At 46.4% G+C, this 27,656-nt stretch overlaps 1 protein-coding gene across 4 annotated transcripts in view; it reads right to left on the minus strand.

Annotated features, from left to right (window-relative positions):
* The window catches only part of ADCY8 (adenylate cyclase 8), a 383,431-nt gene that overhangs the window by 47,939 nt on the left and 307,836 nt on the right, over positions 1-27,656 (minus strand). For all 4 annotated transcript variants that reach the window (XM_068238028.1, XM_068238027.1, XM_068238031.1 and 1 more), the window contains one exon: positions 769-858. In XM_068238028.1, the coding sequence (XP_068094129.1) occupies positions 769-858 (90 nt within the window). The remainder of the gene's footprint in view (positions 1-768; positions 859-27,656) is intronic.

Consider the following 27,656-nt stretch of genomic DNA (forward strand, 5'->3'; position numbering starts at 1 on the left):
ATTAGCACTTTATAAATAATAAAGATAGACTTCGAGGGACTTTGCAGCGAAGTTGCTTTCAATATTCACATCTTTGCCTGCAGATGGACGTATATATTCACATACATTTATTTGCGTGTAGCACGCTTGGCCTTTTGTAATAACGCGCTGCAATTACCAAATAATGGCATAAATAATAATGGCCTCTCCTATAAGGAAACTGGCGAAAACGCTGTTGCGAATGGTCTCGAAAGCGCACTTTAGCTGGGCTGCTGATTCCTCCTTTCAAGTGGGTTTAAACAAGCTTATTTTCCGGCTAGCTGCTCATTCCGTCTCATGCCCCGCTGCATCCTGCCACAATAACACGTTATTAGTTCAAACACTGCGTTGCCGCGCCGTGCGTTCGGATAATTCTCCCCGCGCATCGTCTCTTATTGTGAAGACAGAATATTTCTGGAGTCTCACTCCACGCACCGCGACACCTCCACATTCATCTCGGCGGAAAATTACCCAGGCACAAAGGGCCACAACGTGACAGAACGGCGAGCGGGATTTGTCAGCCATCCCGTCCAACGCAAAAAATAATAAGATAAAAAGGAAAAAGAGACAGAAAAAGAATAAAAAATTGCTCTTAACCATATCTGTACCAATTACCGAAAGAGCTTTTTGTCACCTGTCTGTAACGAACCCGAAAAAAATGTATTTATTGGCTGACGCAAGATGTATTGTGTGTCTACGCTTGCGATAACAAGTGACCATTAGTGGTGAGACTGACAAGATCATAATTACCTCAGGATAGAAGCAGATGTCGGTAATGGATGCTGAGGAGTTGAAGGTCTGGTTTTTCGGGGTAACTGATTTGTCGAAGTCACACCAAAGCTGTAAGACGAGAGAAAAGATTGCTGTGAGTTGAGGCGAAACCAAGACATATCTATATTTAGTTTGTGTAAGTTACGTAAGTGATGACAACATTTTTTTTTTTTAGTAAGGGAGAGATCAAGTGAGACATTGATTTATCTTATATAGCACCAACATATTGCACAGGCCATTACTGGGTAGTTTGAATGAGCGGACAAACGTAACAAGATATTTTTCTTCCCGCAATAAATTGCTATGACACATATCAGCAATATAATTTCATAACTTAAAGAGAACCTGAACTGAAAATTCAGTCAAAATAACCATACTTACAGTACCTCCTGTGTAGTCTACTCCTTAATCTCTTTTTCATCTCCTGCGTCCCATTTGTCCGCTGTGATCAATGGAATTCTCCATTCTCCATTTTAAAAATGGCCACTACCCCATAACAGCTTCCTGGTCAGCACACTGTTAAATTGTAATATCGCCCACTTGAGCCATAGGGAAACATGGACATTACCTTGCACATTCAGTTGTAACTGACAGCTGCTGATATATAACTGACAGCTGCTGATCTATAGCTGACAGCAACTGGTATATTTCAGTTCTGACAAAATATTGTCATAACTGGAAGGGATCACAGTATGAAGAAAATGGTGATCTTCTGAGAGGAACTGACGATGAGGTTAGTATGTAATCTTCATTTGCAGCTACGTAATATGTTTATTTTAAATAATTTTACTCGCTTCAGGTTCCCTTTAAGGCAGAACTGTACAGAGAAAATAAACACATTGTTTCACTTACCTGGGGCTTTCCCAAGCCCCCAGCAGCTGTCCTGTCCCCCGCTGGTCCTGCCCGAGCCTTCGTTCTCCTGCCGCCGCTCCGCCCCGTACCTCGACTTGTAAGTCGATGCCAGCGCAGCCCTGCCAAGCTTATCCTTTCTTCTCATTCCCCTCTGCAATAGCGGGGAACGCAAAGAAAGGATCAGGGACGGAGCAAGACCAAGTTGCGCCTGGGGCAAGGTCAGGTTTTGGCGCCTAAAGGTCAGGTTTTGGCGCCTAAACTGCCATTCATTTTGCCGCCTTTTTAAGAATTCAACAAACTGCGCCTGGGGCAAGATACCGGCTCGCCCCCCCCCCCCCCCAGATCCGTCCCTGGAAAGGATACGCGTGGCCAGAGCCACGCAGGCGCAGTGGCCTGGTGGCGAAACCAAAAGTAGCTGGCGGCGGGAGAACGGAGGCTCGTGGAGAAGCGAGACAGGATGGCTGCTGGGGGCTTGGGGAAGCCCCGGGTAAGTGAAACAATGTGTTTATTTTCTCTCTACAGTTCCCATTTAAAGGGAACCTGAACTGAATAAAATTATTTAAAATAAACACATTATGTACCTGCCAATAAATATTATATATTAACCTCGCCGTCACTTCCTCTCAGAAGTTCACCATCCCAAGATTTTTGTATATCGGAAATATATCAGTTGCTGTCAGATATATATTAGTTGCTTTCAGTTATAACTGAAAGGACAACTGATGTGCAAGGTAATTTTCCATGTTTTCCTATGGCTTGAGTGGGCGATATTACAGTTTAACAGTGTGCAGACCCGGAAGCGGTTACAGGGTCATAGCCATTTTTACAATGGAGGATAGAGAATTCCATCGATCACAGTGGACTAACAGGACGCGGGGGAGGAGAAAGAGATTGATGAGTAGACTACAAGGGAGGTAAGTATGACAGGTGGATGTTTATTTTGACTTTTAATTTTCATTTGAGGTTTGCTTTAACGTAAACCTTGCATTGCAGCGTAAAAACAAAAAATCAAATACGTTTCTGCGCAACTGAAATTTCCACATTTCTATACAGAAATTGGCATTTTCGATTAGATTTCTGCAGAAATCTGATGTACTGCGACTTGGTAATCTTAGCACAGGACTCGGCAGCATTGGACCAATCTGAGGATACAGAATTTTTCTACGAAAATTGGGTTGCTGCGGTGCTTTTAGACCAATCACAAGAGGCGAGTATACCGAGTATTTCTGAGTCTTGTAATTGGAATTACATTTCTGTGCTATTCTGCTTACTGCTGTAAAATGATGCATTTCCCGGATTGGTCCAATACATCCGAGTCAACTCAGAGGTATCTGGCCAAATAGAGAATGCAAAAAATGACAAAAGAAAAACAGCCTCCACGGAAATCGGAAATCTGCAGAATCCCGGTAGTCAGCATTGTTGAAAATCGGAACCTCACAGAAACGGAAATCAGCATTTGTGAGGAAACGCGGGAAAGCCGCCACAAGGGCTCAGAGTGAGGCGGCTGTTTCCGCGTCTAACATGGCGGCACAACGCGAAGAAACCGCCGCATGCCGCATGGGCAGAGCGGTGGAGTCCGCGTTGGATGCGGCGGATTGTACGCATGGCAAAGCAGATGGCATTGCGGCTGGACGCGGGGAAACCGCCGCTCGCTTAGAGAGCGGGGCGGCGGTCCCCACGCCTGAATCAGTGGTCACATTGCAAGACATGTCTGGTGTGGCTGGGACTGCTAGTCCACACAGGTTCAGAAGGACGCGCGCGCGCGCTGAGAGGCAGAGCTTATATGACAGCCAGAAAAGGGTCAGCTGACCAGGAGGGTCAGCTGACATTTTCACCACCTGCCATTGGTCCAGCACTTAGGGGAGGCGCTGGAGAGCGCTTTGCTATATATACTGGGTGCTGGTCATTCTCTGGTTGTCTGCCGTTGCGATCACTACGTGGTAGCACTCAGGCCTTGTCTGTATCTGTGTTCTAGCATAGTTTCCAAAGGTGGTGACGATCAAGGACCTCACACCTTAGCATTAGGAATATTGAACTGTATTATTTGTTATGACCTTCTGCCTGTCTGACCATTCCTCTGAACTCTGATTCTGTACCTCGCTATTTCTGTTACCCTGTTGCCAATCTCTGCTCGTTCCTGGACTCTGTATTGGCCTCCTGATTCTGTACTGTGCTATTCTGATACTCCGTTGCCAAACCCTGTCTGTTTATTGGATTCCATATCTGCCTCCTGAATCTGTACCTTATCTGTCTGTGTGTTAACGATCTGGCTTGCCGACCCCGAGAACTGGCCTTACTGTTAGAGGCAGTTCCCAGACCTGTTAGTGACACCCTCTCCCACGGGTGTCACTCTCGCTCTGTTCTTCCTCCCCTCAGCCTAGCTCCTCCCCCCTGGAGAGTCTAGGCCAGAGGAAGGAACATACTTCTGGAAAAGTACTCAAAGTATACTGTTGCATCTAAACACTCACTTGTTCTATCAGGTGTCCAGAGGTTAGTAGATATATCTGATTATCGGTGATACTGCAGAATACCAATAATCGGGTATATTCTGTATTCTTGGTGATACTGCAGTTCACCGGTAATCAGACCCTCTCTGTGTTACACCGATCGTTACAGAACGGCAGACCAAAAACACCAATGGACACACACACTGATCGTCTGGGCGCACTTGCCACTTCAGTGGACAACATCAATCAAGTGCTGGGTAGTCACAAGACTATGATTGAAGCCTTGTCTGGTTCTTTACAAACCCTCCAGACAGCAGTGGATGAGGTGCGATCCCCTCCTAGCTCTGACATGTGTTTGCCTGTACCTGAGAAATTTTCTGGTCACAGATCAGACTTCCGAAATTTTAGAAGTAGAGTGTTATCTTACTTTGAGTTGAAACCCCGATCTTCAGGAACTGTGGCCCAAAGGGTCACATTCATTAAGACTTTGTTATCAGGCGATTCTCAGACGTGGGCGTACAGTTTGCCCACCGGGGATTTGGCCCTCTCTTCAGTGGATGAATTTTTTAAAGCCATGGCAGTAATTTACGACGACCCAGACCTTGCCGCGACCTCTGAGCGGAAGCTCAAGCTCTTGCGTCAAGGCAAGGGTCCGGTCGAAGATTACGCAGCCGAATTTAGGAGATGGTCAGTTTCAGCCAGGTGGGACACCTATGCCCTATTAGATTGCTTCTTATCAGGGTTGTCGGATGAGGTTTCAGATCTCATGTTAAGTCTGCCTGAACCTAAGACAGTTGATGAGGCCATTTCATCGGCCATTCGAGTCGATCACAGACTGCGCTATCAAAAACAGACCCGGGGTAGTAGTCATGTAAGAATGGTGTCCTACGCTGCATCTCCAGTAACTCCACCTCCTCCTGTCTCGCCTCCACCCGAACCAATGCAAATTGGTCGGTCAAAACTATCCCAAGTGGAGCGAAGACGCAGGATGTCTGAGCGGCTGTGTCTTTACTGCGCAGAGGGGGGTCATAGAGTACGTAATTGTCCTAACAAGCCAGGAAACGCTATCGCCTAGGAGTTGTAGGGGGTAGCACCCTAGGCACGCAGCTTTTACCCCTAGACGATAAACGGTTACTTCTTCCCTGTACAGTCACATGGGAAGATAAAACTGAGGTTACTGAGGCTTTTGTTGATTCAGGCCCTGCAGCTAATTTTATGGATTTTGAATTTGCAAAGAAATTGGGTATTCCGTTCACCCCAGTAAAACCACCCATTCAGGTTACGGCAGTAGATGATTCCCCCCTGCAAAGTAATCATCCGCTGTCCCAGACACCAGAGGTGGAAGTCACTATAGGGGTGTTACATAAAGAGAGACTACAGTTTTTTGTGTTACACATGACCACCTCCACAGTCATCCTTGGCATGCCATGGCTGCACTTACACTCTCCACAGATTAATTGGGCTACCGGTCAGCTAACTAGCTGGTCACACAAATATATAACCAAGGAGCTCAGCGCTACACCCCAAAATCTGCCTGTGGTTTCCCACAATCCACTTTGAGGTCGGAGCTGCCCCTTCTAATCCAGTTCACAGTCACAAAAACCTAGAAGGTGGCGCTTCTTACAACTAGCAAATAAAACATTAATAGTCCAATGGGATAATTCCACTTCTGCCAAGGAATCTTGTAATTCACAACCTTTAATCTTGCTATCACCTTCACCAGCACCCAGGTGAACAGACACTCACCAGACAAAAAGACCTTCAATTAGGTCTATCTGCGCCTTGGGACACTTCGGGCCGTCCCCCACCGCACCGAACTGATGTTGCTGCCACTGATGTACCAGACACTCCTTATCCTTGCAGTATGGTTTCCAAACTCCCATATGGTTTTTCCTCAAAGAAAATGCCTCACATAGCATAAAACCAACGACATTTATTTGTAAAAGCATAAAAATACACTCACAGTGTTGTTTCTTTTGGATCAGCACAGAGTAATTTCTATACGGGCTCTCCCCCGTTTCGTTGGGCCCCGGCTGGCACCTGTAGTCCCTCTACTGTGATTGGAATGGGGTGCACCTCCACTTCCCACACAGTTCCGGACGCCGCTCGGGGATTCCACGTGTGTAGCTCTGCTTGTTTCCGTGTCTCACCCCGCCTTACATGTTTCGTCATAAATGACTCATCAGAAGCTGGGGGACACGGTTTCGCACAGAGCTATATACATACCCAATGTTCCCACCCCCCTAATTGTCCATCCCCTCCTCGGCCGTGTCGCTCGCCGTGACGTACTGCACTGGCAAAGTTTTGCCAGTACTGTGGCGCTTCCTGCGTGCTTAGAGCATGCGCCGGTCTCACTCCACCTTCCTCAGCGGCCGAAGTGATGCCGCATCTGCGCATTTACATGCCTTCCATCTACCCCCTATGCCTCACGCATGCGCCGGTGGTCCGCTCACCTCAGCGCCGTTTTTGAAGTCGCTTCTGCGCACTTTCGTGCGTTCCACCTGCCCCTAGCTTGCAGCCAACGCTACGGTGGCCGAATATCTCCACCCAGGCTAGATAACTATCCCTCCTGCGTGTTACCCACGTAGCGGGCTATGGGTGGAATTGCGCTGTGGGGCCAAAGTGGGGATGCACCTCAAAGAAGTTACTAATAAAATGCAAAGGTTTGATAAATTTAATATTTAATAAAGAGCACTTTCCTAATTATACATATTTAAAGCAGGGCCCAATGTCAACTCGGGAAACTCCGTTTACAGAGGTGATGTAACATCTATAACCATATAGTCAAATCCCTCCTACATCCACCCATATCAGCACAAGTACAGAGTATAATAATTCTACAATCACAGCTGCCCATCTGACCCTATAGGGTAGCATCTTACTGTTCCCCTAAAAAGCATATTATATCAACATCAATATTCAAACCTCCTGGTGCCAGTGTACCAAGGTTGAATATCCACTTCGTTTCCTCCTGTGATAGGGCTCGCAGTTTGTTACACCCCCTCCAGTTTGGGGTCAGTTTGAATATACCACAAAAAGACAACAATTTAGTGTCACATGAGTGGGTTTCCCCAAAATGTGCCGAGAGGCTATGATTTAGAAAGCCCTTTTTCACATTGCGTTTGTGTTCCCCCATCCGCTCCTTTAAGGTGCGTGTAGTACGGCCCACATATTGCCATCCGCAGGGGCACCAGGCTAAATAGACCACATAGCGGTCATTACATGTAATGAAATGCCTAATCCTAAATGTTTTTCCATTGGCAAAAGACACAAAGCTGTTTGTTTTCTTAGGGGTACATTCTTTACAAGCCACACATGTTCTGCATGGAGTGAACCCTGGTTTTTGCCACTCTCGGGGGACAAGGCTATTTTTAGGTGGCTCCACACAACTTGGGACTATCATATTTCTAAGATTTTCTGCCCTTCTGTATATAAACCTGGGTTTTTCAGGAATGATACTTCTTAATGTTGGATCTGTTTTCAATACTCCCCAGTGCCTATATATAATATTCTGGAGAGTCCTATACTGATCATTATATTCCGTAACAAATGCACATTCATATGTTTTATCATTACCTCCCCTATTCTTATACTGATGGACTAGGTCTGCTCTGTTCCTATCTCTAACCCCGGCTATCTCCCTCTCTAGTTCTTCCTCCTCATATCCCTTTTCCAAAAATCTTTTCTTGAGTACTAGAGCCTGGGAATCGTAGTCCCTTACGTCCGTACAGTTTCTGCGTATACGCAGGAACTGCCCCTTAGGGATGTTCTTTTTCCATAGGGGATGGTGGCAGCTGCTGGTAGGAATGTACCCATTCCTATCTGTGGGCTTGAAATAAGTGATAGTGTACAGCTTATTGTTTTTAACAATAAGTTCCAAATCCAAAAATTGGATTTTTTCTGTACTACTAGTGGCCGTCAGTGAGATACCCAGGTTGTTGTCATTTAGTGAATCCAAAAAACTTTTTAAAGGGCTCTCCCCTCCCCTCCAAACAAATCATCAATAAATCTGTACCAGATTTTTATATCTGGATTCTGTACCACTCCCTCTTCCCACTTTCCCATAAACAGGTTAGCCACACTAGGTGCATGACTAGCCCCCATGGCGCAGCCTTTGTGCTGAGTGTAAAAATCCCCATTATGCCAAAAATAATTCGATTTGAGAGCAAAGCCCAAAAGCTTAATAAGATAGCATATTTGCTCATCCTTAAAGCTTCCATCTTTCCTCATGTAATATTCCACTGCCTCCTTTCCTCTCTCATGTCCTATATTCGTATACAGCGAGGCTACATCAGCCGTCACCAAGATGTCAAGAGGGGGACATCTTGGTGACGGCTGATGTAGCCTCGCTGTATACGAATATAGGACATGAGAGAGGAAAGGAGGCAGTGGAATATTACATGAGGAAAGATGGAAGCTTTAAGGATGAGCAAATATGCTATCTTATTAAGCTTTTGGGCTTTGCTCTCAAATCGAATTATTTTTGGCATAATGGGGATTTTTACACTCCGCACAAAGGCTGCGCCATGGGGGCTAGTCATGCACCTAGTGTGGCTAACCTGTTTATGGGAAAGTGGGAAGAGGGAGTGGTACAGAATCCAGATATAAAAATCTGGTACAGATTTATTGATGATTTGTTTTTTGTTTGGAGGGGAGGGGAGAGCCCTTTAAAAAGTTTTTTGGATTCACTAAATGACAACAACCTGGGTATCTCACTGACGGCCACTAGTAGTACAGAAAAAATCCAATTTTTGGATTTGGAACTTATTGTTAAAAACAATAAGCTGTACACTATCACTTATTTCAAGCCCACAGATAGGAATGGGTACATTCCTACCAGCAGCTGCCACCATCCCCTATGGAAAAAGAACATCCCTAAGGGGCAGTTCCTGCGTATACGCAGAAACTGTACGGACGTAAGGGACTACGACTCCCAGGCTCTAGTACTCAAGAAAAGATTTTTGGAAAAGGGATATGAGGAGGAAGAACTAGAGAGGGAGATAGCCGGGGTTAGAGATAGGAACAGAGCAGACCTAGTCCATCAGTATAAGAATAGGGGAGGTAATGATAAAACATATGAATGTGCATTTGTTACGGAATATAATGATCAGTATAGGACTCTCCAGAATATTATATATAGGCACTGGGGAGTATTGAAAACAGATCCAACATTAAGAAGTATCATTCCTGAAAAACCCAGGTTTATATACAGAAGGGCAGAAAACCTTAGAAATATGATAGTCCCAAGTTGTGTGGAGCCACCTAAAAATAGCCTTGTCCCCCGAGAGTGGCAAAAACCAGGGTTCACTCCATGCAGAACATGTGTGGCTTGTAAAGAATGTACCCCTAAGAAAATAAACAGCTTTGTGTCTTTTGCCAATGGAAAAACATTTAGGATTAGGCATTTCATTACATGTAATGACCGCTATGTGGTCTATTTAGCCTGGTGCCCCTGCGGATGGCAATATGTGGGCCGTACTACACGCACCTTAAAGGAGCGGATGGGGGAACACAAACGCAATGTGAAAAAGGGCTTTCTAAATCATAGCCTCTCGGCACATTTTGGGGAAACCCACTCATGTGACACTAAATTGTTGTCTTTTTGTGGTATATTCAAACTGACCCCAAACTGGAGGGGGTGTAACAAACTGCGAGCCCTATCACAGGAAGAAACGAAGTGGATATTCAACCTTGGTACACTGGCACCAGGAGGTTTGAATATTGATGTTGATATAATATGCTTTTTAGGGGAACAGTAAGATGCTACCCTATAGGGTCAGATGGGCAGCTGTGATTGTAGAATTATTATACTCTGTACTTGTGCTGATATGGGTGGATGTAGGAGGGATTTGACTATATGGTTATAGATGTTACATCACCTCTGTAAACGGAGTTTCCCGAGTTGACATTGGGCCCTGCTTTAAATATGTATAATTAGGAAAGTGCTCTTTATTAAATATTAAATTTATCAAACCTTTGCATTTTATTAGTAACTTCTTTGAGGTGCATCCCCACTTTGGCCCCACAGCGCAATTCCACCCATAGCCCGCTACGTGGGTAACACGCAGGAGGGATAGTTATCTAGCCTGGGTGGAGATATTCGGCCACCGTAGCGTTGGCTGCAAGCTAGGGGCAGGTGGAACGCACGAAAGTGCGCAGAAGCGACTTCAAAAACGGCGCTGAGGTGAGCGGACCACCGGCGCATGCGTGAGGCATAGGGGGTAGATGGAAGGCATGTAAATGCGCAGATGCGGCATCACTTCGGCCGCTGAGGAAGGTGGAGTGAGACCGGCGCATGCTCTAAGCACGCAGGAAGCGCCACAGTACTGGCAAAACTTTGCCAGTGCAGTACGTCACGGCGAGCGACACGGCCGAGGAGGGGATGGACAATTAGACAATTAGGGGGGTGGGAACATTGGGTATGTATATAGCTCTGTGCGAAACCGTGTCCCCCAGCTTCTGATGAGTCATTTATGACGAAACATGTAAGGCGGGGTGAGACACGGAAACAAGCAGAGCTACACACGTGGAATCCCCGAGCGGCGTCCGGAACTGTGTGGGAAGTGGAGGTGCACCCCATTCCAATCACAGTAGAGGGACTACAGGTGCCAGCCGGGGCCCAACGAAACGGGGGAGAGCCCGTATAGAAATTACTCTGTGCTGATCCAAAAGAAACAACACTGTGAGTGTATTTTCATGCTTTTACAAATAAATGTCGTTGGTTTTATGCTATGTGAGGCATTTTCTTTGAGGAAAAACCATATGGGAGTTTGGAAACCATACTGCAAGGATAAGGAGTGTCTGGTACATCAGTGGCAGCAACATCAGTTCGGTGCGGTGGGGGACGGCCCGAAGTGTCCCAAGGCGCAGATAGACCTAATTGAAGGTATTTTTGTCTGGTGAGTGTCTGTTCACCTGGGTGCTGGTGAAGGTGATAGCAAGATTAAAGGTTGTGAATTACAAGATTCCTTGGCAGAAGTGGAATTATCCCATTGGACTATTAATGTTTTATTTGCTAGTTGTAAGAAGCGCCACCTTCTAGGTTTTTGTAACTAGCTGGTCAACCCACTGTTTTCAGCAGTGTTTAGGGAGAGTGACACTGGGCGAGACCAGGATCCAGTTGGAGGGGGTACCAGTACAATATTCCGAGTATTCTGATGTGTTCTGTCCCAAGGCTGCAGACAAGTTACCTCCTCATCGCCCCTTTGATTGCCCCATTGATCTCCGATCAGGTTGTATGCCCCCTAGGGGCCATCTTTACAATTTGTCTGGTCCAGAGAAAGTAGCCATGCAGGTATACATTCGTGAAAATTTAGCCAAGGGGTTCATTCGCCCTTCCCGGTCACCTGCTGGCGCAGGTTTCTTTTTTGTTAAAAAAAAAGATGGAGGCCTGCGGCCTTGCATTGATTACCAGGGCCTGAATAAAATCACAGTAAAGAATCGTTACCCGTTGCCCTTGATAGATGACTTGTTTACACAGATAACCGACGCTAAGATCTTTTCAAAATTGGATTTACGGGGTACATATAACCTGGTGCGGATCAGAAAGGGCGATAAATGGAAGACGGCCTTTAACACGCCCGACGGGCATTATGAGTACCTGGTGATGCCCTTCGGGCTATGTAACGCCCCGGCCGTCTTTCAGGAACTGATTAATGAGGTATTCAGGGAGGTATTGGGCAGGTTCGTGTTGGTTTACCTAGATGATATACTTATTTTTTCCAACAACCTCTCTGAGCACAGGACACATGTCAAGTTTGTATTGGATAAACTAAGACAAAACATGCTTTACGCTAAATTGGAGAAATGCATCTTCGAGGTAACATCTGTCACCTTTTTAGGGTACATAATTTCCACCTCGGGCCTGTCTATGGATCCTGCCAAGGTCTCTGCTTTGTTGGAATGGCCTCAACCAGTGGGGTTAAAATCTCTTCAGAGATTTTTTAGGCTTTGCCAATTACTATAGAAGGTTCATAAAGGGGTACTCCACTGTCATTGCACCCCTCACCAGTCTCACTAAGAAAGGGGCAGATACTACCCACTGGTCTCCAGAGGCTCTGCATGCATTCTCCACTCTGAAAGATTTGTTTTGCTCTGCACCCATCCTGAGACACGTTGACACCTCCTATCCCTTTATTGTTGAGGTGGACACCTCAGAGGTCGGGGTAGGGGCTGTGCTGTCCCAGCGGTCAGGGTTGCAGGGTAGATTGCACCCATGTGCCTATTTTTCTCGTAGGTTCTCTCTGGCAGAGAGAAACTACGATATAGGCAACAGAGAGCTCCTGGCCATCAAATTGGCCTTTAAAGAATGGCATCATTGGTTGGAAGGAGCAGAACATATGATTACAGTTTACACTGACCACAAAAATTTAGAATATATCAAGGGAGCCAAGAGATTAAGCCCCCGGCAGGCTCGATGGTCATTGTTTTATCGAGATTCAGATTTATAATTACGTACACCCCAGGGAGCAAAAACATTAAGGCAGATGCCCTGTCTAGATGCTTTGAGCCAGAGACAGCACAGCCCTCCCTCCCAGAGACCATTGTCCCACTGAAACTGGTATTCGCTACAACTGAGACTTGGGAAGATTGGACAGAGACTTTAGGTCCTTTTCAGCAGGACATCCCGGAGGGGAAGCCCAAAGGGGTTATGTTTATTCCACTGCCATTTCACCTTCAGATTTTGCAGATGTTCCATTCACACAGGAATGCAGGACACCCTGGGGCCTCCAGAACACAGGACCTTGTAGCCAGATGCGCTTGGTGGCCGTCTCTGACAGCCGATTGTAAAGAGTTTGTTAGGGAGTGTGCGGTGTGTGCGAGGAGTAAGCCCTCCCGACTGGCACCTGTGGGAAGATTGCAGTTGTGCCCACCCCGAGTGAACCATGGACCCACTTATCCATGGATTTTGTGGGTGAGCTCCCCAGGTCTGAGGGCATGTCGGTCATTTGGGTGGTAGTCGACCTCTTTAGTAAAATGGCCCATTTTGTGCCTTTGAAAGGACTCCTCTCGGCCCAGGAATTAGCCGATTTGTTCATCATCCACGTTTTCCGATTGCATGGCATTCCGGAAAACATCGTGTCAGATAGGGGAGTCCAATTTGTTTCTAGATTTTGGAGGGCATTCTGTCACCAAATGAGCATGGAACTGTCATTTTCGTCGGGCTACCACCCACAGACCAATGGCCAGATGGAGAGAGTCAACCAATCATTGGAACAGTTTTTGAGGTGTTACGTTGCAGAAGCGCAAAATGATTGGGTCAAGTTTTTACCCCTCACAGAATTTGCGCACAATAATTTGAAAAGTTCCTCTTCTGGATTTTGTCCATTCTAGGTAGTGACCGGGAAGTTGCCTAAATTCTCCCCATTGCCAGTGGCCTCCACTCCGTTTCCAGCTCTGGAGGCCTGGCAAAGGTAATTTAAAGATATATGGTGGATTGTGAAAAATAATTTGGAGAAGGCGTTTCAAAGTCAAAATGGTCAAGCTGACAAGAGACGTTCCTTAGAGTGGAGGTTTTTGCCAGGAGATTTAGTCTGGGTGTCCACACGTCACTTGACCTTTAAACAGCCCTCGGCTAAGTTGGGGCCCAGGTATGTGGGTCCATTCCCAGTAACCAGAAAGATCAACGATGTCACTTATGCCATTGACCTCCCTGCCAGTATGCGCGGCGTAAGATCCTTTCACGTGTCCCTGCTGAAGCCAGCAGTTCATGTAGGTCCCACTCCTCCTCCTCCTGTGATGATAGATGACCAACCTGAGTACGAAGTAGAGAAGATTTTAGACTCTCGCATAGTTCAGAACTCAGTACAATATCTGGTTCATTGGAAAAGGTATGGTGTTGAGGAGAGATCATGGGTACCTGAATGTCGTATGCATGCTGACAAATTAAGAAGGGAGTTCCACGCGTTGCATCCTGAGAAGCCTAGTAGGAGCTGTCCGGAGTCCACTCCTCAGGGGGGGGTACTGTGAGGAAACGCGGAAAAGCCGCCGCAAGGGCTCAGAGTGAGGTGGCTGTTTCAGCGTCTAACATGGCGGCACAACGCGAAGAAACCGCCGCATGGGCAGAGCGGTGGAGTCCGCGTTGGATGCGGCGGATTGTACGCATGGCAAAGAGTGGAGAGTCTAGGCAAGAGGAAGGAACATACTTCTGGAGAAGTACTTAAAGTATACTGTTGCATCTAAACACTCACTTGTTCTATCAGGTGTCCAGAGGTTAGTAGATATATCTGATTATCGGTGATACTGCAGATCACCAATAATCGGGTATATTCTGTATTCTCGGTGATACTGCAGTTCACCGGTAATCAGACCCTCTCTGTGTTACACCGATCGTTACAGCATTTAAAATCATCTCTAATCAGCAACAGCTGCAACAAACACAACCACTCACAACTGGCCAAAGGGTAATAGTATAAAAACTCAACTTTAAATATCTGATACTTTAACCACTTAAGGACCATGGGCTTTAACCCTTAGGCTATTTTTTACAAAATAGTCTACTGCAGCTTTAAGGGCTCGCTGCAGGGCTGTACAACTCAACACACAAGTGACCCTCCCTCCCCCCTTTTCTGCCCACCAACAGAGCTTTGTGTTGGTGGGCTGTGATCGCTCCTGGGATGTTTGCTTTTTTTAATAAATAAATAAATATATATATATATATATATATATATATATATATATATATATATATGTATATATATTTTTTACAATCAATAATACTATTTTTTGTATTTATTATTCCCCCCCCCTCCCCCGCCAGCCAATCACAGCAATCCGCTCTCATAGGCTGATGATCACTTCCTGAGCCTCAAGAGGGGACAGCCGTGTCTTAGATCGCAGCGCTGTACGTTGTAAATAGACCACAATTTCTCCCTCTAACATTCTCCTAGTGGCGATCGCCACTAAGAGACTGAGGGCAGAGCTCCGTCATTTAAGCGCAATCTCCTGTAAAACCCCGCCCAGGACTTCACGCCAATTGTCGTGGAGTGGTCCATAGGCTACCGCTGCGCTCACGCCAATTGGCGTGGAGCAGTCGGCAAGGCGTTAAAGGAAACCAGAGCAGCCGCCGGAGAGATATGTAGAGGGCGCACTTCTCTTGTGCAGACTGGCCGGGACTAGCTGAAGTCACGGGACTCGGTACCGAAGAGGGAGAAGACTGAGGACGGCGGCGTTGGAGCGATCTGAGTGCATGGGGCTGGAGGAAGTCACAGGTATGCATAAAACGTTTATATTCTCTCAGTTCTGATACACTTTAAGGATACCTGAACGTTAGTGACCTCATGAGATGAACATACCTATGTACCTACTACATATAGAACTAGTCCTACTAAGAAATTGTCTGAACTACCTGTTTGTTTTCCTGCACACAGTGCACTGCTTAACCACTTCCCAACTGAGGGGTTTTACCCCCTGACCACCAGAGCAATTTTCACCTTTCAGCGCTCCTTCCATTCATTCGTCTATAATTTTATCATTACTTATCGCAATGAAATGAACTATATCTTGTTTTTTTCGCCACCAATTAGGCTTTCTTTAGGTGGGACATTATGCCAAGAATTATCTTATTCTAAATGTGTTTTAATGGGAAAATAGGAAAAAATGTGGTAAAAAATTTATTATTTTTCAGTTTTCGGCCTTTATAGTTTTTAAATAATGCATGCTACTGTAATTAAAACCCATTAAATGTATATGCCTATTTATCCCGGTTATAAAACCGTTTAAATTATGTCCCTATCACAATGTTTGCCGCCAATATTTTAATTGGAAATAAAGGTGCATTTTTTTCAGTTTTGCGTCCATCCCTAATTACAAGCCCATAGTTTATAAAGTAACAGTGTTATACCCTCTTGACATAAATATTTAAAAAGTTCAGTCCCTAAGGTAACTATTTCTGTATTTTTTTTAAATTGTAAATTTTTTATTTTTTTTTAATTACAAAAAAAAAAAAAAAAATTGGGGAGTGTGGGAGGTAAGGAGTTAATTTTTTGTGTAAAACTAGTTTCTTTGTGTCTAAAAAATGCTTAGGGTGTAGTTTTACTATTTGGCCACAAGATGGCAACAGTAACTTTTTGTTTCATGCGACCTGCAAGCGTCCTTCCGGACGCTTGCAGGAAGTAGAAAGAGGCTGGGAGTTTGTTATTGCTCACAATGATCGCACTGCTCAGCCGAGCGGCAGCGGATCATTGCGGGGCTTAGATCAACGAACGGGAATGGATTTTCACGTTCGTTGATCTCTGAGCGAGCGGGCGGCGGCGTGTTTACTAGCTGCGGGCGGCGTGTTTACGAGCGGGAGCGCGGGCAGCGGCGGGAGTGCGCAAAGTACGGATTTCTCCGTCCCTGGGGGTTAAAGGATGGAAAAAGGGACGGAGAAATCCGTACGGGCAGGGGTAAAGTGGTTAAAAACTAGTCTTACTTAAAAACATAAAAAACCTAGTCTGTTAGGTATGCAAATAAGTCAAACAGAAAGTGGAATTTAGCATCATGTCCTGAAAAGTAAATAGAAGTCAAAATACTTTTGTCTGGCAGAGGAAACAAAGCTAATATTCTCTTAGTGCCGAGAAGCTCAAAAGGTCATAACTTCTGTTTGCTTTGCATTTAAGCAAAGCAAATTTGTCATCAGACTGCTATTTAGACATCATGGCTGCTATTTAGAATTCAGTAAAAAAAAAAAAAATCAGATTCAAAACTGAAAATAAAAAAATATGAAAAAAATGTTTTATTTGCAATTAGTAATTTATTTACAATTAATTTTCAGTGCAGACGGGCTTAACAAAAAAAAAAAAAAGAATAAATAAATAAAAATGAACCCTTTAAAGAGACAATGAAGTGAAAAAAAATATGATATAATGAATTGGTTGTGTACTATGAATAATTACTAGAAGATTAGCAGCAAAGAAAATATTCTCATACTTTTATTTTCAGGTATATAGTGTTTTTTCTAACATTGCATCATTCTATAATATGTGCAGATTACACAACACTCAGCATTCAAAATTATTCTTTCAGAGCAATCTGTGAACTAATGACCTCTCCTCTGGCAGAGGGAAAGTAAATAGTTCAATAACACTTGAGATAATAAAAGTCAGATAACAGCCCTCTCCACGACTTTGAAAGTCGCAGAGCTTAATTGCTTTTTTGCATAGAGATAACAACTAGAGTTTCTTAAAGGTAGCCATACACTGGTCGATTTGCCATCAGATTCGACCAACAGATAGATCCCTCTCTGATCGAATCTGATCAGAGAGGGATCGTATGGCTGCCTTTACTGCAAACAGATTGTGAACCGATTTCAGCCTGAAACCGTTCACAATCTGTTGTTGTGGTGGTGGTGCTGCCGCTCCCCCCCCCCCCCCGCATACATTACCTGCTCCGCCGACGCGACTCCCGGGTGACCACTGCTCTGTCTGCGCTCTGGTCTCCAGGTCCGGCATGCTTTGCCTCTTCCTGCAAGGCAGGAAGTTTAGACAGTAGAGCGCCCTCTACTGTTTAAACTTCCTGCCGGGCAGGAGGAACTGAAGCATGCCAGAGACCAGCGCGGACACGGAGCAGCGGTGACTGGGGGTAGTCGCGCTGGCGGAGCAGGTAATGTATTGCCGCTCTATTGCGTCGGTCGTCGGGCAATCGAACGCCGCTAACGACGCGCTCCCTACCCGCGGGCGATCAACGGTAATTTTCCGCACGGAGCGATCGACAGGATCAGACGAAATGGATCGAAATTCGGCGTGTAGCGCAAACGATTGGCAGCAGATTCGATCCCAGTGATCGAATCTGCTGTCGAAACGGCGGCAAATCGGGCCAGTGTATGGCCAGCTTAACTCTTCCTGTACTGAAAACAATTAGACTGATGTATCTGATGTTAATGTTTTATTTCTTAGCTGTACTACACATACAAATCATACTATCATAATTTTTTTTCCGCTTCAGTGTCTCTTTAAGCAACAGTTTTCTGACCCATCTGTCTGCCGAATTCCTGAGCTGACACTGCTGAGAGATCAAATTACACCTGTGATGACTTGAAGAGGAGGGTGGAATTGGATAGGCTCTTCTCTCTAAATACACACAGGGCGCATTACTCTTCGTTTTCCTTGCGTCCGTTGCAAGAGTTCAGGTCCATGTTAAGAAATCCCAGCCCAGCTCAAGATGAATAAATCAAGTCTTAATATTGCCAAATGGCTGAAACTACGGCCAACACCAACCACCCCGCGCTTAGTGACCCCGGCAGCACCGAGCCAAGTGGGATTCGTCATCTCCTTATAAATAGGCCCAATCGATCCCAATATAATACCGAATTAAAGGGAAGGTCCAAGCAAAATAAAAAAAATGAGTTTCACTTACCTGGGGCTACTACCCGCCCCATGCAGCCATCCTGTGCCCTTGTAGTCACTCACTGCTGCTCCAGTCCCCTGCTGGCAGCATGCCGACCTTGGAGGTCGGCGGGCCGCATTGCGTACATTTTTACGCATTCCCGCTAGTGCAGGAACATTATCGCATACATTTTTACGCGTTACTGGTTCAATGCGTAAAAATTTACGCATTGAACCACTAGCGCGTAAAAATGTATGCAATAATGTTCCTGTCCTAGCGGGAATGCGTAAAATGTACGCAATGCAGCCCGCCGACCTCTGAGGTCGGCATGCTGCCAGTGGGGGACTGGAGCAGCAGTGAGTGACTACGAGGGCACAGGATGGCTGCATGGGGCTGGTAGAAGCCCCAGATAAGTGAAACTCATTTTTTTATTTTGCTTGGACCTTCCCTTTAAAAGCCTGTTAAAGTCTCCCCCGCATGCCATGCAAGGAATGACTGATAGCGCGGATGAACACACCAATAACGGTATCGATCTGGGAGGCACACGTACTTAGCACTGCAGTAAAAACAGAAATATCGTAAAGGAGTGTGACAACAGTATTTCATGTATATGGCATAGTTACTGCGGCCAATAAAGCCTCCCCACAGTAAATTTCTGCCTCAGTGATAAAGCAATTTCATTTTCTGGATATCGGCAATAAAATGTCAGTTAAAATGGATTGCAGTTCAGAATACAAACACTTTTGTACTTCTAAAGAGGAACTCCAGTGAACATTTTACTGTTGGCAGGTGATGTAGCTGCTGCATGGTTTTTGGCAGTTGGAAACAGCTGTAAACAACCATTTCCCACAAAAGTTCGAACTTTTCTTGTGGGAGGGGTTTCTTGTGGGAGGGGTTTCACCACACTATCAGTCATACTGCGCCCCCTGATGGTCTGTTTGTGAAAAGGAATACATTTCTCATGTAAAATGGGGTATCAGCTACTGATTGGGATAAAGTTCAATTTTTGGTCGGAGTTCCTCTTTAAAGCGAACCTGAACTCAGAACTTACTCTGTGCTCTGAAAGATAAGCACCAGCCTAGTAACCTTTAAATTAAAAAACATTTATTTGTTACAGCGGATACAAATCCTGCAATAAATCTTCAATGTGTCTACTACCTGCTTTCATGGGAGCAGAGCACAAATTAGCAGCTTTGCCGTGGCAGAGGAGATTCCTCAACTGACACAGCTGAGAGATCAAATTGCATATTGTGATTAGTCACAGATGAAGGGGAATTAGAAAAGCTAACCTCTGATACAGGGTGCATTTCTTTATGTTTTCCTTCTGTCCTGTGCAAGAGTTCAGGTGCACTTTAAAGGAGATGAGTAAAGTTGTTTTTTTTATTTTTTTCATTTCATTTTTGATTCAGTTATTACTGTCAAATGTATTCCTATGGGCGGCCCTAAAAATGTACAAAGGTCATAAAGTATACTTTATTCAATTAGATATACAAATAAATAAAATCCTGTGTTCGGTTTAATACTGTTGGTGTGTGTGTGTCATCCAACAATAAAATAGATTGCCAGACACGTTTGTGGGGGGTCTTTTCTGGCCCCCCACCTCCCCTGGGAGGAGCTCTGACTGGGGCTGTTATACAGCTGGGAAAATGTGCTATGTAATAAGGGATGTTGTAAGTAATTGTTGTTAGTTTGCATGGTACGCTGTATTGCACTTCCTGACAAAGCCCTTCAGGGTGAAACATGTCAAAGTTTAGTGTCACTGTATATATTGTGCACCCTTTGTTTCCCATAATGAAATTTTATCCATACTGCTTTAGCTAGGTAATCATCATTATATAGCGAGTATTAGATATTGCACCATATACGTTGCATGTTAGTGGGCAATCTGATTGCATCATTAGCCAAGTAACACTGGAGATTGATACAAATTGTTTTAAGAAGCAGCACGTATTGTGAGATAGCTACACCCCTCCCCATTTAGACCCCCAGGGGAGCAAAGACCCCCACACGTGTCTGCTAATCTATTTTACTAGCCAACCCGCGTCGTAGCATACGTCGCATCTATCTATCTAATAGAGTACGTGCCTCAACCTTGAAGCAAGAAGAAGTAGGCTTTCCATGAGAAAATGTATGCGTGCTCAAACACCAAGTTTAACCCTAGCAAGTCTGGCTTTGCAAATCCAGCCTAATTGGCTATTCATGAGGCAATGCTCATGCAAATATGCATTTGCTTTCGCATGCCAAACTATGCAGGGTCCAAAAACCAATACCGCAAAGCGATCGCCCTGCGGGTATTAGTTCATGCTACATTAGCAATATCCAGGAGCGCCACGGGGAGGATTCCGAATGCCCCCATACAACCGGGGGACTGCGGGGTCCTAGGCTCTCTTACTGCCTGGGAACCACAGCGGCACCCCGGAGGGGGAGGCTGTATGGCGCAGCTGCACCCCCCCCAAGTGTAGTCAGCGCCGGGGAGAGCCATCCGCACCCACCTCCCAATATTAAAAACAGGCACTTACCTTAACGTCCATTGCGTTCTGCAACATGCACATTAACTTGGGGGCACCACATGAGAAAGGAGTGAAGCATGGGTCACCCCGAGCTTTAGAGCTCAGGGCTGGCTCACATACAACACTCCGGGGTGGGGGGAGGACAGGCGCAGACAACTCACTCCAGGGCTCACACCACCAGAGCAAGCCATCCACCACCTGCCTCCAAAGGATACAACTGCAAAAAATGCTTTCCATGAGAAAAATTTTGCGTGCTCAAACACCAAGTTTAACCCTAGCAAGTCTGGCTTTCCAAATCTGGCCTAATTGGCTATTCATGAGGCAATGCTCATGCAAATATGCATTTGCTTTCGCATGCCAAACTATGCAGGGTCAAAAAACCAATACTGCAAAGTGCTCTCTCGCTGCCTGGGAACAACAGCGGCACCCCGGAGTGGGAGGCTGGGTGGCGCAGCCCCCCCCCCCCCCCCCCAAGCGTGGCCAGCGCTGGGGAGAGCCGTCCGCACCCACCTCCTAATATTAAAAACAGCCACTTACCTTAACGTCCATTGGGTTCTGCTACATGCGGATTAATTCTCTCATGGAAAGCATTTTGTGCAGTTTGTATCCTTTGGAGGCAGGTGGTGGATGGCTTGCTCCGGTGGTGTGAACCCTGGAGTGAGTGCGCCTGTCCTCCCCGCCCCCTCTGGAGTGCTGTATGTGAGCCAGCCCTGAGCTCTAAAGCTCGGGGTGACCCATGCTTCTCTCCTTTCTCATGCGGTGCCCCCAAATTAATGCGCATGTAGCAGAACGCAATGGACGTTAAGGTAAGTGCCTGTTTTTAATATTGGGAGGTGGGTGCAGACGGCTCTCCCCGGCGCTGGCCACTCTTGGGGGGGGGGGGGTCGTCCACACCACCCAGCCTCCCCCTCCGGGGTGCCGCTGTGGTTTCCAGGCAGTGAGAGAGCCTGGGACCCTGCGATCCCCCCAGTTGTATAAAAAGGGGGCATTGGGAATCCTCCCCGTGGCGCTCCTGGAGCACACCAAAAACTGCTAGCAGATCCGCAAAATGCTAGCAGATTTTGAAACGCTTTTTCTTATTTTTCTGTAGCATTTCACCTAGCATTTTGCGGTTTTGTAAAGCGTTTTTGGTGTAGTAGATTTCATATATTGTTACAGTAAAGCTGTTACTGAACAGCTTCTGTAACAAAAACGCCTGCAAAACCGCTCTGAACTGCCGTTTTTCAGAGCGGTTTGCGTTTTTCCTATTCTTTACATTGGAGGCAGAAACGCCTCCGCAATCCAAAAAATGCCTCACCTCGGGAGTATGCGTTTCAGCAAAAAGCCTCCCGCTCTGGTGTGCACCAGCCCATTGAAATACATTACCCAAGCGTATCCGCAGCCGCAAGTGGATCGCAAAACGCTGCCGAACCGCTCTGGTGTGCACTAAGCCGGATAGTGCTAATGTAGCATGTAGCAGGGTGACTGCTTTGTGGTATTGGTTTGTGCATGCATTTGCATGAGCATTGCCTCATGAATAGCCAATTAGGCCAGATTTGCAATGTCAGACTTGCTAGGGTAAGGCCTCTTTTCCATGGACTGTGAATAGGCAGTGAAATGGCTCTCAAACTCTCACAACTGCTCACTGCTGCCTGGTAACTGCTTGCTGCTGCCTGGTAACTGCTTGTTGCTGCCTGGTATCTGCTCACTGCTGCCTGGTAACTGCTTGCTGCTGCCTGGTAACTGCTTGCTGCTGCCTGGTATCTGCTCACTGCTGCCTGGTAACTGCTTGCTGCTGCCTGGTAACTGCTTGCTGCTGCCTGGTATCTGCTCACTGCTGCCTGATAACTGCTTGCTGAGCACACAGCTCAACAGTCCGTGGAAAAGAGGCCTTAAACTTGGTGTTTGAGCACGCATAAATTTTCTCATGCAAAGTACTTCTTCTTCTTGTTTGAAGGTTGAGGCACTTAGTCTATTATATATATAGATTCTACCCCAGATTTCCCCTTTAAATAAACCCCTTTTTGCTGATGATGTAGGGCAGTGTTTCTCAACATTTTATTGCTATGTACCCCTTTTAAAACCATGTACTCACCAAGTACCCCCTAGCATAGTGAACATTACCACAAGTACCCGTTGACAAATATATATTTTTAATCGTAGTACATGAGAATTGGTTCTAAACCATTTCCAAGCATTTACATTTGCTTTCAATTCGCTATACTAATTTGGTGTTGTTTTATATAGGACTAGCTGATTGCCCGGCGTTGCCCGGGAATATATTTGGCTGGTGTCGGCTCCACCCACTTTTTCTAACCCTAACAATTAATCAATTACCAAGTTTGTGAGCTTTGTGGTCTTTGGCATCAATAATTTGTATTGAAATGAAAAAATCTGATGGGTTGTTTGTGGCTCCACCCCCTTTTCTGAATTTGAACCCCAGTCACCCAATGACCAACTGTACCAGGTTCGAGGCCTCTGCCATTAACAGTGCAAGAATGGTAGCAATTAAATAATCCACTTGAAAAGCAATAGGTGAAGCTTTATACACTATTGTAGGCTCCACCCACTTTTCTGAATATTAATCCCATTCACTGAGTGAGCAACTGTGCAAAGTTTAAGAACCCTCCAATTAACAGTGTAAGAATGGCTGTAGTTTACATTTTCCCAGTGAAATTTGTATTTGTCTCCACCCACTGATGACCCGGCATTGCCCGGGTATGTATTTGACAGGTGTTGGTTCCGCCCACTTCTTCTAACCCTAACGCACAAACACTCAATGACCAAGTTTGTGAGCTTTGGGGTCTTTAGCATCAATAATTTGTATATTCCCATAGAAATTTAACAAATCAGATTGGCTGTTTGTGGCTCTGCCCCTCTCCAGCATTTGAACCCCAGTCACCCAATGACCAACTGTAGCAGGTTTGAGGCATCTGCTATTACCAGTGTAAAAATGGCAGCAATTTAAATATTCCCCTTGAAAATCGACAGGTGAATTTTGATTGGCTATGATATGCTCCACCCACTTCCCTGAATATTAATCTCAGTCACCCAGTGACCATCTGGGCAACGTTTGGGAACCCTGCCATTAACAGTGTAAGAAGGCCTGCAGTCTACATTTTCCCAGTGAAATTTGGTTTTGGCTCTGCCTTCTTTTTGTCACCTGGACATACAGTCACTCAATGACCAAGTTTCTGAGCTTTGGGGTCCTTGGCATCAATAATTTGTATTTTCCAAGAAATGAAACTGTTTGTGGCTCTGTCCCCTTTTCTGAATTTGAACCCCAATGACTAACTGTACCAGGTTTGAGGCTTGTGCCGTTAACAGTGCAAGAATGGCAGCAATTTTAATATTCCCCTTGAAAATCAACAGGTGATTTTGATTGGCTTTTTTAGGCTCTATCCACTGTTATGAATATTAATCCCAGTCACCCAGTAACCAATTGTGCAAAGTTTGAGAACCCTGCCATTAACAGTGTAAGAAGGGCTGCAGTTTACAATTTCCCAGAAAATCTGTTTTTGACTCCACCTACTTTTTGTAACCTTGACACACAGTCGACAGAGTTTGTGAGCTTTTGGGTTCCAGGCATCAAAATTGTGTGAATGGAAGCAGTTTATAAAAAAAAAAAGCAGATCTGATTGGATTTTTGTGGCTCCACCCCTTTAGTGAATTTGAACCACAGTCACTTGATGATCGACTGTAGCAGGTTTGAGGCCTCTGCCATTAACAGTGTAAGAATGACAGCAGTTTCAATATTCCCCTTGAAAATCAATAGGTGAATTTTGATTGGCTCTTGTAGGCTCCACCTACTTTTCCATATATTAATTCTAGTCCCCCAGTGACCAACTGTGTCAAGTTTGAGATCCCTGCCATTAACAGTGTAAGAATCGCTGCAATTTATATTTTGCCATGTAAAAAGTTGTTTTTGGCTCTGCCCACTAACCTTGACATACAGTCACTCACTGACCGAGTTTATGAGCTTTGTGGTCTTTGGCATCAATAAGTTGCATGCAGGGGTGAGCCTGGGGTGCCTGGCACCTGGGTGCAAGATTTTCTCTGGCGCCTATGGGAGTGGTTAAATTAACCACGCCCAACCACATAACCACACCCATGTCCTTCCTAATCACACCCACACCTTCCACCTCTTTACGCATGCATGTGATACCCCATTCCTACCCCTCTTCCATGGGCTTGCTCCTGGCTGGCTTTGGCTTCCTGCGAGTGACAGTCTGCTAGTCTCTGGACTGACTCAGGCTGAGAGGCTCTGCGAGTGCGACGCAGTCACACACTGCGTATTTATGGCTGCCTGCGGCCACCCTACTCTCGCTCGCTGACATCGGCTCCTCCCCCCTGCCAAGCCCAAGGTGGGCTGCCTGTATCTTTCCCGTTGCGCCACACAGCCTGCCAGTGTTGCCAACCTTTCACGTTATTTTTTACTGACAAATACCTAAAAATTTACTGACAAAAGATTATTTTTACTGACAAAAATTCCCCACTAAATGCACATAAGAGACAGCTTTTCCCCATGTAAATGCACATAACGAGAGACTGCTTTTCCCCATGTAAATGTACATAACGAGAGACTGCTTTTCCCCATGTAAATGCACATAACGAGAGACTGCTTTTCCCCATGTAAATGCACATAACAAGAGACTGCTTTTCACCAGCAAATGCACATAACAAGAGACTGCTTTTCACCAGCAAATGCACATAACAAGAGACTGCTTTTCACCAGCAAATGCACATAACAAGAGACTGCTTTTCACCAGCAAATGCACATAACAAGAGACTGCTTTTCACCAGCAAATGCACATAACAAGAGACTGCTTTTCACCAGCAAATGCACATAACAAGAGACTGCTTTTCACCAGCAAATGCACATAACAAGAGACTGCTTTTCACCAGCAAATGCACATAACAAGAGACTGCTTTTCACCAGCAAATTCACATAACAAGAGACTGCTTTTCACCAGCAAATGCACATAATGACAAACAGCCAGTGTCCCCAGGATATGTAGCCAGGGGGTATATGTGCCCGGGATAGGTAGCCAGGGGGTATATGTGCCCGGGATAGGTAGCCAGGGGGTATATGTGCCCGGGATAGGTAGCCAGGGGGTATATGTGCCCGGGATAGGTAGCCAGGGGGTATATGTGCCCGGGATAGGTAGCCAGGGGGTATATGTGCCCAGGATAGGTAGCCAGGGGGTATTATGTGCCCAGGATAGGTAGCCAGGGGGTATTATGTGCCCAGGATAGGTAGCCAGGGGGTATTATGTGCCCAGGATAGGTAGCCAGGGGGTAATATGTGCCCAGGATAGGTAGCCAGGGGGTAATATGTGCCCAGGATAGGTAGCCAGGGGGTAATATGTGCCCAGGATAGGTAGCCAGGGGGTAATATGTGCCCAGGATAGGTAGCCAGGGGGTAATATGTGCCCAGGATAGGTAGCCAGGGGGTAATATGTGCCCAGGATAGGTAGCCAGGGGGTATTATGTGCCCAGGATAGGTAGCCAGGGGGTATTATGTGCCCAGGATAGGTAGCCAGGGGGTATTATGTGCCCAGGATAGGTAGCCAGGGGGTATTATGTGCCCAGGATAGGTAGCCAGGGGGTATTATGTGCCCAGGATAGGTAGCCAGGGGGTATTATGTGCCCAGGATAGGTAGCCAGGGGGTAATATGTGCCCAGGATAGGTAGCCAGGGGGTAATATGTGCCCAGGATAGGTAGCCAGGGGGTAATATGTGCCCAGGATAGGTAGCCAGGGGGTAATATGTGCCCAGGATAGGTAGCCAGAGGGTAATATGTGCCCAGGATAGGTAGCCAGGGGGTAATATGTGCCCAGGATAGGTAGCCAGGGGGTAATATGTGCCCAGGATAGGTAGCCAGAGGGTAATATGTGCCCAGGATAGGTAGCCAGGGGGTAATATGTGCCCAGGATAGGTAGCCAGGGGGTAATATGTGCCCAGGATAGGTAGCCAGGGGGTAATATGTGCCCAGGATAGGTAGCCAGGGGGTAATATGTGCCCAGGATAGGTAGCCAGGGGGTAATATGTGCCCAGGATAGGTAGCCAGGGGGTAATATGTGCCCAGGATAGGTAGCCAGGGGGTAATATGTGCCCAGGATAGGTAGCCAGGGGGTAATATGTGCCCAGGATAGGTAGCCAGGGGGTAATATGTGCCCAGGATAGGTAGCCAGGGGGTAATATGTGCCCAGGATAGGTAGCCAGGGGGTAATATGTGCCCAGGATAGGTAGCCAGGGGGTAATATGTGCCCAGGATAGGTAGCCAGGGGGTAATATGTGCCCAGGATAGGTAGCCAGGGGGTATAGGGTCCCCGTTTAGGTAGTGACAGGAGCGCACCCAATCCTCCCCTCCCGCCGCTGCTGCCTCTGCCGCCGCCGCTCCCTCCTCACCTTGCAGCAGCTTCAGACCTCAATCAGCGGGCGACCCGACCAGTAAGAAGGCGCCAGGCGCACCCGCTCTATATGCGGAAGTGATGTCACTTCCGCATATCAGTGCGGCGTGCTAGGTCCTAGCGCCCGCCCGCCTGATCGAGGTCTGACGCGGCGCCGGCGGCTAGAGGGAGGGAGGGAGCGAGCGAGCGGCGGCCACAGGGGGAGAGCGGCGGCCGGGCGGCGCCTCTCAGAGGCAGGCGCCTGGGTGCCTTGCACCCGCAGCACCCGCCCAGGCTCGGCCCTGGTTGCATGTTACCATTGAAATTAAACAAATCTGATTGGCTGTTTTTGGCCCACTCCCTTTTCAGAATTTAAACCCCAG

The sequence above is a fragment of the Hyperolius riggenbachi genome, chromosome 5 (genome assembly GCF_040937935.1).
Source record: "Hyperolius riggenbachi isolate aHypRig1 chromosome 5, aHypRig1.pri, whole genome shotgun sequence".
Taxonomy (NCBI): domain Eukaryota; kingdom Metazoa; phylum Chordata; class Amphibia; order Anura; family Hyperoliidae; genus Hyperolius; species Hyperolius riggenbachi.